This window comes from Carassius gibelio, chromosome B9 (assembly GCF_023724105.1).
Source record: "Carassius gibelio isolate Cgi1373 ecotype wild population from Czech Republic chromosome B9, carGib1.2-hapl.c, whole genome shotgun sequence".
Lineage (NCBI taxonomy): Eukaryota > Metazoa > Chordata > Actinopteri > Cypriniformes > Cyprinidae > Carassius > Carassius gibelio.
The window spans coordinates 7,414,375-7,424,951 of record NC_068404.1 but is presented as its reverse complement, the minus strand read 5'-3'; the positions used below and the strand labels follow the sequence as shown (position 1 = coordinate 7,424,951).

At 38.1% G+C, this 10,577-nt stretch overlaps 1 protein-coding gene across 2 annotated transcripts; it reads right to left on the bottom strand.

Moving 5' to 3' along the window:
• Positions 1-12: 12 nt before the first annotated feature.
• LOC127965030 (homeobox protein PKNOX1) lies at positions 13-10,248 on the bottom strand. Of its 2 annotated transcripts, XM_052565568.1 has the most exons (11): positions 10,106-10,248; positions 8,864-8,960; positions 7,275-7,405; positions 6,872-7,043; positions 6,589-6,759; positions 6,389-6,503; positions 2,568-2,665; positions 2,348-2,476; positions 2,175-2,251; positions 1,454-1,614; positions 13-1,357 (listed from the first exon to the last, which is right to left on the bottom strand). In XM_052565568.1, exons 2-11 carry the CDS (start codon positions 8,912-8,914, stop codon positions 1,167-1,169), a joined length of 1,296 nt encoding a protein of 431 aa, XP_052421528.1. In that variant the 5' UTR covers positions 8,915-8,960; positions 10,106-10,248; the 3' UTR covers positions 13-1,166. The 2 variants fall into 2 exon arrangements, with proteins under 2 accessions (XP_052421528.1, XP_052421529.1); XM_052565569.1 differs by lacking the exons at positions 8,864-8,960; positions 10,106-10,248 and adding an exon at positions 7,626-8,230.
• Between the last annotated feature and the right edge of the window lie 329 nt (positions 10,249-10,577).

Genomic DNA, 10,577 nt, shown 5'->3' with positions numbered 1-10,577 from the left:
CCATGCAGAAAGTATTTTCACTGTTGCAAACATTTTAAAGGCTTTAATGTTATACTGTTGTAGTGTTTACAGTCTTTAAATAATTGTTTAAAAAAAACAGCACACAATAGACAACATTTAAGGTCAAATGGTGGGGCAAAATATGCAGACTTGACCTTTATTTCATTTTAATATGGACATTTTATGCCATAATTACCAAAGCATCTTTAATAACTCTGATTGTTAAGGGAAGCTTTGTACACGTTAGATCAAACTACATTAACCTACATAGCAAAAACAAGAGGTCCCTCTGAAACGAAGGAACATCTTCAGCATACGGATGAAGAATACTGGAAGAGACTTTGATTGAACTCATCTTACTACATTTAATCAACATTTCAGGCTTTCTGTGCTTATCAGCGGAATAGTAAAAAAAAAAAAAAAAAATATTACGAATATGCAAGGCATTTTGTATGTGAGTGTTAAAACCAATTTACATTTTTAAAAATGGTTTACCCAACATTTTTTTTCTAAAAAACTTTTGTCATCCTCTGAAAACAGGGCAGATAGTATAGTTTCTGTACATAAATATTCCCTATAAAACACAAACTAAAAAAAAAGAAAGAAAAGAACACTTTTTACAACGTTCATATATAAAAAATAATCATCTCTTTTCTCAAACTGTCTTGGAGCCTCTCTAAAAGCGTGAGCATACTGAACAAAACACGAACATGCAGTGTGAATAAAACCAGCACGACGACACACTCTTAAAATCTTGGCATTCAAACGAGTTAATATAGAAAACTAAATCATTACAAACATTCACTAAAGAAGCTTAAAAATCTTTCTCTGCGTTCCACTGTTGCAACCTTCTTGAAGGAACTGAAGTCTCTATATAAAAGTGCATGCACCTGCACGTCTACATAATAAAAACACGTGCTGAAATGCAACTCCTCGCACACAGCATCTTTCAGTAATGTTGTGCTCTCTGTAAACTGTTTGTGTGTGTTTGTGTAACATAGAGGCCAACATACAGTACTCTTAATTTTTTTTTCTTTGTAGTGCACAAGTATCAGTCAGCTATGCTGAAAGTCTATGAGGGGACTGGATCTCATGCCACAAGTGTCATGTGGATGTTTTCCAATGTAAATGTAAGCATGCAGTGTGTGACCTGCGATCCATCGGTCTTAGTCGCTAATATCTAAATCCAACCCAGGCATGTTAGCAGATGACAAATCAGCCTCATCTTCATTGCCGCTTTCCTCTGATTCATCCTCGCTGTGATTTCCCATCATGACTTGCTGCATGGAGAGAGTTGCTCCATCTGATGAAAGCGCCTGGAAGCCATCGACGTTCATCCCCACTGTAACCATACTACCTGCACACAATCACAATACATATATTCCACTGTCAAAAACCAGTCTATGAAAATCTGTAATATAAAACGGAAAGTGCTGTAAAAGCACATTATTACCGTCTGGCATTATGAGCTGCTGCTGGGTTCCAGACGAGGCGATGGAATCAGACCAGAAGCGGTGTAACGGGCGGCTCGGAGCTGTCTTCTTCTTGCTTTTGGCCATCTCTGAGTTGACATCCAGCATTGGCTGCAAGATCCGTCTTCGAGCATTAATAAACCTACAGGACAAACCCAGACAATATTTTGTATCCATTAACAGATTTGATCTATTATGTGGCTGATTTCAGTTGTTGATTTCATGAATGTATTTTACAACAATACAAAGAGCAATGTGTGTACATTTTCCCAGATTTTAGACTTATTCACTTTTATTTGTAAATAAAATATTTCACTAGATTTGATCAAATTATTGTCCACCCGTGATTTTTCTAGAATCTAGTATAGTACATTTTGCTGCTGAATTATCCACTAACCTAGTTTATAAAAGTATTTTTTGTCATAGATTTTGATTATATATTTTTTAATTTGTTATTTTTCATTAAAATGAAGTTGCGTATATGTAGTAGTTTATGATTGACACAAAAGAGTGATGATCAGTTCAACACAGAGAAGCATAGAAATTCTACACTGATGTATAGAAAAAAAACCTGTGCTGGTATCATTTTGGATGGGTGTTGGCAGATACTCAGAAATTTGGTTATCGGATCGGACCTGAAAAAATGGTATCGTTGCGTTGCATCCCTACAATCTACTTCGTGTTCTTGCTGGATTTACTTACCAGTTGTTGACCTGGAGTAAAGTCAGGTTTGTTTGAGTTGCAATCTGCTTTTTCTCTTCCTCGGTGGGATAAGGATGCTAAACAAAGAAGATAAACAGTGGAGTGTTTAAAAATGTCTATCAGGTACAACAAAACTGCACAGAATGACTTTCAAAGGTTGTTTGCCTACTAACCGCAATGTGCTGGAAGAGCCAGGAGCGCATGACACTGGTAGCCTGTTTGGGGAGAACACCACGCTTGTTTTTAGGTGAGTTATCATCTCCCCCAAAGAAACTTAAGTCCTTGTTGAGCTGAAGCTGGAGCTGCAGGAAGTAGAAAGAGTCACTGGTCATTGAGACTGTGAGTAAACATGTTTGTGTGTGCTACTGTGCTCTGCTGGAGTAACATCCAAACCTGTGAGTTCTGGATGTGTATGGTTCCGGGTGAGATGGCTTGTGTCACCACTTGTCCCTGTGGTGTGACTACTGTCACCGGCTGATACACTGCATTACCTGCACAGAAAAATATTTGTATTTATTTTTTATCTGAGGAACCATCATTCCAACCAAATAGTCAATGATGCCAATTATACTGAAAAGGTCCACATGTAACAAAAATAATCAAATTATCTACTAAACACATTTATGCATCAACAATAAGTGTAAAAGTATTTAAATGGAACAATACATTATAAAATAAACAGCACTGTTTATAAGAAAACATTTTAAAATAAAAAGAAAATATGGATACATATTCCTTATATGAATAATCAATGTCAATAATTACTTAAAAGGTACACCGTGTCATTTTTAGCGGCATCTAGCGGTGATGTTGTGAAATGCAACCAAAGGCTCAGTCCCCCGCTCACTCCCCCCCCACTACCACCACCATCCCCCCCTTTAGAGAAGCTACGGTGGCCGACAAGGCTAAAAATGTACTTTGGTAAAGACAGCAGAGACCGAGAGCAATGAGATTTCTTTATAAAAGGTAAATTTGTGTGTATGGACTGACTTAAGAAATTAGATACAACAAAGGTTGTATCTTGTAGTAATGTCTTTTAATGTCCATAGCAGATTGCTTTTGATGTTTTATGGGGCTTTTATAGAAAGCACTGTGACTTTCTGATTGAGCTGATAATATGGAAATGCTTAAGAGGGTCAGAAGAAATCATTGAGGAATGTAATAACAATGATAAGCAAAATGTTGGGAACTAAGTTAACAAGTATAGAGAGTATATATAAAGAGAGTGTGCTGAGTAAAGCTAATATCAGTGCTTTACAACTATAGGACAGGAAGAGCTAAATAAACTTACTGTATCTAAACCAACAACATGTTTATTAAATCCTGTACCCACTAAATTAGTGAAAGAGTTGTTACCTGTTGCCAAAGAACCGCTTCTTAATATCATTAACTCATCATTATCTTTAGGTCACATCCCAAAACCATTCAAACTGGCGGTTATCAAGCCTCATAAGCCCCTTTCACACTGCCATTCCGGCAAATACAGGGGTAAAGTGTTCCTGCAATTGTTCCCTGATCGCTAGATTTGGCACTTTCACACTGCCAGTGATGACCCGGTATATGTGCGTGCTTTCACACACAACCCTTGAAGATCCCGTAACGACACGTGACATCAGCGCGTGACGTGTAATGTACGAGTTGACAACGCTTGGCACGTTATACTTTAACTGAAGCAAGCAAACGATCTCTGAGTCAGCGCGGAAAGTGAGGAACTAACTGATCTCTGCTTCCTTACAGTTTGCACATATGTTTTCGTCGCGAATGTTGATCTTCCTTCAAAACAGCCGGTAAAAGAGTCGCGCGATAACGCGCGTCATCACTTCTATACGGAATTAGATCTGGCTTTTGTTCACACAGCGCTCGTTACGGATCGATTACCGCAATGTTACTAGGTCCCCGACCCGGGTTCAATTCGGTAATCAATTCCGGGACGTGGTTGCTTTCACACAGAAGGCGACCAGGCAATGTTACGGGAATATTGCGGGTCCGACGTGCAGTGTGAAAGGGGTATTATTAAGAAACCAAAACTAGATCCTAGTGTACTGGCAAATCATAGGCCTATTTCAAATCTTCCATTTATGTCTAAAATTTTGTGTCTGCTCAATTGAGCACCTTCCTGCATAAAAATGAGCTGTATGAAGAATTTCAGTCAGGCCTCACCATAGCACAGAAACTGCACTTGTTATAATTACAAATGACCTGCTCCTTGCGTCAGATCAAGGCTGCATCTCATTTCTAGCCTTACTTGATCTTAGTGCTGTGTTCGAAACCATAGATCATGACATACTCATAGATAGATTACAAAACTATACAGGTATTCAAGGGCAGGCTCTAAGATGGTTTAGATCCTACCTGTCCGATCGCTACCACTTTGTTTACTTGAATGGGGTGTCATCTCATTTATCATTAGTAAAATATGGAGTGCCACAAGGATCCGTCCTAGGTCCCCTTCTATTTTCAATATACATGTTGCCCCTTGGTAATATTATTAGAAATATACGAAATTAGCTTCCACTGTTATGCTGATGATACTCAGCTATATATCTCAACGAGACCAGATGAAACTTCCCAATTATCTAAGCTAACAGAGTGTGTTAAAAATGTAATGGATTGGATGACAAATAATTTTCTCCAATTAAATTCGGATAAGACAGAGATATTATTTATTGGACCAAAAAACACTACACAGAATCTTGTAGATTACAATCTGCAACTAGACGGATGTACTGTTACTTCCTCTACAGTCAGAATAGATGTTATATTAGACAGCAATTTGTCTTTTGAAAATCATATTTCCAATGTTACAAAAACTACATTCTTCCATCTTAGAAACATTGCCAAGCTACGAAACAGGTTTTCTGTTTCTGATGTAGAAAAGCTAGTTCATGCATTTATGACCTCTAGACTGGACTATTGTAAGGCACTTCTACGTGGTTGTCCTGCTTCGTCAATAAACAAGCTACAGGTAGTCCAAAATGCAGCAGCTAGAGTCTTTACGAGGTCAAGAAAATATGATCATATTACCCCTATTTTACAGTCTCTGCACTGGCTTCCTATTAAGTTCTGTATCAGTTACAAATTATCATTACTCACCTATAAGGCCCTAAATGGATTAGCTCCTGCATACCTAACTAGCCTTCTACCACGCTACAACCCATCACGCACCCTAAGGTCACAAAACGCTGGACTTTTGGTAGTTCCTAGGATAGCAAAGTCCACTTAAGGAGGTAGAGATTTCTCACATTTGGCTCCCAAACTCTGGAATAGCCTTCCTGATAATGTTCGGGGTTCAGACACACTCTCTCTGTTTAAATGTAGATTAAAAACGCATCTCTTTCGCCAAGCATACGAATAATGTATCTTTTAAATATCGCAGCTTGTCAGAGAACTACGGCTCTGTGTAGTAAGTGCCGCTCCATTTGAAAGCAGGTGATGGACATTTACCGCTAATAACAGAACCGGCTTTACTAACGAGACACACATGACAATCGCATGCGATTAATCATGCAGCCCTAGTTAAAATATAAAGACAAATCAGAACTGTTCAGCTCTGAGCAACCCACAGTGGCATTTCATTTCTTAACCCACGTTTTAAACGAATTGGGTGAACCTTTTGGCGCATTGAACCATTGGCCATAGTCGCATTGGCTTTGAAGTGGTGCTTCACAGACCGATCGTTGTTCAAGTCGAACAAGCCTAATGATTAATTTAACCATTCATAAAGAACCATTTACTTCACTCATGAATGAATCAGCCATTTGAACGAATCAAACAATGAATAAATGTTTCAATGACTTAATCATTAAGATATTTACCACCACCTACTGGCAGTTTTAGTTTATTACTTAGAGTATCGTTTCATTTAAGAAATAATTTAATATTTTCATAGTAATAATAATAAAATTATTACAGTTAGTTCACCCAACCAAAAATGACAATTCTGTCTTCATTTACTCACATGGTCCAAAAGAGTGTATATAATTTTATCAAACAAAGTATTTCTTGCTGAACCTACTTTTTGTAATCTCTGTTTGATGCTTTGCACAACAACGACTTTAAATTATCTGTCCATATTTGATGTTTGATTAATTAGATTAATCACCACATCATGTAATTAATTAGATTTAAAAAAATTAATCGCTTACCAGCCCTAGTTCGAATATGACATATATGATTGTAACTCCAACCGCAATTCATAACACACAAACATGTACCTGCGACCATTTGTGATGGATTGACTGTTGTCACTGTAACACTGCCTTGTTGAAGACCATGTGAGGACGCCACAACACCCTGGGGGCTGAGGGCACTTGAGAAAGGGTTGGACAGCTGCAAAAGAATAAATAAATCACACAATACGTCAAAGTACTTGTTGCGAGTATTAGTGTCTAAAACAAGAGGAAAATGGCTTTACGTGATCGTGGCCTGGAGAGTACGGGCTGCCTGCCTCTCCACTAAGTAGGGTCTCACTGTTCATCTTGGTCTTGAGGCAGGTAATGTAACGGCTGCAGAAGTCCTTGCACAGGTCACTCACTTTCTCTAGCTCTAACAGATGAATCCTCAGCACCTGGATGGCCTTGACCATCTGAGAGCAGGGAAACAGCCATGTCACTCATCAGCGTTTGAAGTTAAGTTCAAAACTATGAGGTATACATCATAATATTAGCTATTTTGTCCCTATCTGCTTCATCTCTTACCAAGTTGTCAAGGTCTGGGTCTTCACTAAAGAAGGCTTTGCCGTCTTTCTCCTGACTGCGTACAAAGTTTTCAATGTCAACATTAAAACTGGCAGACGTCACGCAGTCAGAGCCCTGAGTGGACTGCTCACACTTCTCAAACAGCAGGGCCAAGAGAGGGAAGAGGGGATGTCTGTGGAGGAGAAAAACCATGTGTCATCAATGTTGAAAACAGTTGCAATACATGAATATCAAATAATGAACAGCACTTATTTGAAACAAATATTTTGTAACCTTACAAATGCCTTCTACGATCTATTTTGATCAGAATGTTATGAACAAAATATTCCTTTCTTTGAAAAAAAACTTTAAGGGTAATGCATATTTATCAAATGTATCGTGTAAATCCAGACACTCATGTCACCTGTATATACAGGCTTTGTAGACATCCATTTGTGTTTGTGGTTCAGTGGACGCCGGGCTACTGGAGCTTCCTGTGCTTCCATTGGCAAAACCCTGTTCAAGGTCATTCTCTGACTGATCCATGATCTGCATCTAATCCAGGAGAAAACAGACAAAAAAAGATTATTTGTCATATACTAACTGCACTTTCACTGGTCACCGGGACATAAAAACTGCATGAATAGAAACAGCAGTAAAATGTGCTAAAAATCGCTGAAAAGGTTTGATGACTTTGCCCCAAAATAAGGGGCATTTTCATATTCTTTTTCATATTCATTATACTTTTACTACGCATACGCAAGGGTTTACGCACCAACTTCATTTGCGTCTCTATCCAGAATGCCGGTGTTGTGCCAAGAACTTAAACAAATGCTCAATGTCATTTGTTTTATCAGTGTACAGTACAATATCTTGTTCTTCTTGTGTCTCACTTTTTCTTTGCTTTGTCTACCCCTGATATGGACATTTTTTTTGTAATCTCGTTGTATAACGTTATGAGTTCTGTAAAACAAAATTATTTTTTTTAAACCGTTGAAGAAATGTTGTGCTTATTGATGTTAGGGATATAGTCAGCATATAACCACAGACAATTTATATAACATTACCATCTATATTTACACAACGCACACATACACTGCATATCAAATCTGTCTCAAAACCTCAACTGTGTGCATGCTTCAGTGGAACCAGACGATAGGCTTAAACGTTTCCCGGCTTGACTGTTAAAAGCAGCAGGAGGGGCGGGACATGTGCATACAACCAACATCTTTGCCGTTAAGGGTTTTCCTTATATAGTTGTATTGAGGAAGTGGCATGTCTCTTATAAATTGTCTCTCCTTTACATCACTTCCAGATGTGCACTTTAACAGCTATACTTGTACTCACAACGACTCATAAACAAATGATTATAAATAAAAATTATATATATTATATAAATAAAAATCTCTCTGTCTCTCTCTCTCTCTATATATATATATGCACACATATACACACATACACACATATACAATTAAATATGATCAACCAATGAAATGTTATGATGATCAATGACTAAGCCCGGTTAATTAAAGGATTAAAGGCTTTTTAACTTTACTATACAAATGCCTTATTTAATCTTTTCAGTTTAAAATGTACATGACAGTAATGACAGTTCTTTATTATAATTTATAATTTGTTATCCTATCTAACAAAAAAAATATTCTAATTAAATTGCTCTTTTGGTAAAAACAAAAACAAAACAAAAACAAACAAAAACAAATGGTAGGATGGTTTCACTTGATGATAATTGGTGTAAAACAATAAAATGTTGAGATTAACTTCCTGTGTTTAAATTTGTAAAATGTTAAGGCTAAAACTAAATTATGAGTAATGGGGGGGGGGGGGGGTATGATGCATTTAAAACTAGTTTGGTTTCATGCCGAGTTAATAGTATGTTAGATAATAGTGCATCAAACAGATTTATTCATTCTTGGGGAGAAAAAAATAAATAATGGGATACCAAAGTGTGCGGTTCTCATGGAAAGAAGCTTTATTTGAATATGTCACACCTACCTGCTGGTCTCCCTCTTGATATTTGTCTATGGACACAGACTGTGCATCCATCTTATTCAAACCTGGGGCATTATAAGATCAGGCAGCCGGAAACGACCTGCAAGTGACCACATCATGCAACCTTTTTAAAGGCTCTAGTCTCAAATAACATTACAGCAGTTATTGAAAACTCCAGTCCAAAGCATTTTTTTTTCCCATTTCCAACAGATGTCATATGCATCTAATCAAAGGGGGAATGCCTGGAGTAATCTTGCAAAGGGAAGCCTGAATGTATTGATATGCAAATCCAATGTTATATTGCGTAGAGCGCCATGCTTTACAACACAGACATTCACACACACACACACACACACACTGACACATCAATGCTTGAATATTTAAATCACGTCTTGCGACTCTGGGGTTGATCAATACACATGATATTTATTTCCCAACAAAATACAACGCGTACTTTACATATTGGCAAGGACGTTTAAGTCAGTCTCAATAAGAATGCATTCGATAATTTCGTTTACAAACAAAAATGAAGTCTAGCTAAAGCGCTGTTGGTAAAAAAAAAAAAAAAAAAGACATTTGTCTGCACTAAATGGAGACGCATATCAGTCTGCTGTTCGTTTAGGCACTGACTGTGACTGTGACTAAACTTTGAAGAAAGAGAGAGTTCTCGTCGGTCTAGTCGAAGGTAAATGCTCTCGTTATTTGGATTGGGAAGTAGATGTAGCAGCGTGTGCTAAAGCAGGAAACGCCATGTTCCTATGTAACAAACGGACAGAGCTGTTAGCTAGTGCATTATTAGCCCGCTAGCGAGCTCACACACAGCACCAATCCTTCACGTTTACTGCATATGAGCGCTGTCCTCGATGTGAAGGGAGTTTATAGGCCGTTAACGTGCGATTTGAATTACGTGAGTTTAAAAAAACAACAACTGTAAAACGGTCAATTTATCCCGAGACTGTCGGCTAGCGCTTCTCCGTCCTGACTGAGAGATGGAGACCCGGGCCTTCACTCAGAGATCGCCCTTGACAGAATCAAACCTCATGTGCCTCAAAAAGCAGACATGTTTTTTTTTTTTTTCTCCATCTAGAGATTTTAAGGATAAGAAAGGCTCGACTGCCCCATGCTACTCCCACGAGCCCATAACAGCATATGCTATATTTCACTGAGCCCCGGGCATTTTTGTGTGCTGCTCGGATTGTTTGATTGATAGGGAGCGGAAAAAGACGAGTTTGAGTGACAGCTTACCTGGGTGCCAATCTTCGTCACACTGACAAGCGGCTGCAGCAATCGGGATCCGCATTTGTCGCGCTACGTCATCACGTACGGGGACGCAGGGCACTCAGCTCATGAATATTTAAGCAGGGGGAGGAGAAGTGACGTGAGTCCTCAGCGAATCTCTCAAACACACCCCGTTATGGGAGTAACAGGATAAGGACAATTAAAATATGTGCCATTTAAGTGCAATTTATTTGTTTGATGTTCTGCCCAGAAATGTAACCACTTCTTTCAGGTTTGTCTACATTTTAGATAACTCTTTGCATTCATGAGTTTTAAAAGGATCTTGCAGTAGGCAAATAATTTTTAAAAGTACAGAAATGTCTTTTTTTTTCTTTCTTTTTTTACAAATTGCAAGGAAAAAGTCAGAATCATGAGCCATATACATTGTAACATAGAAGTCAGAATTGCAATAGACATAAAATGTCACATTCATAATTTT

Excerpts from the sequence above, each read along its gene's own strand:
- LOC127965030 (XM_052565568.1), bottom strand. The coding sequence starts at position 8,914 with ATGGATGCACAGTCTGTGTCCATAGACAAATATCAAGAGGGAGACCAG. Across the intron at positions 7,406-8,863 it reads ATCAAGAGGGAGACCAGCAG|ATGCAGATCATGGATCAGTC; the intron begins GTAGGTGTGACA and ends CTCCTGGATTAG. Across the intron at positions 2,477-2,567 it reads TACACATCCAGAACTCACAG|CTCCAGCTTCAGCTCAACAA; the intron begins GTTTGGATGTTA and ends TACTTCCTGCAG.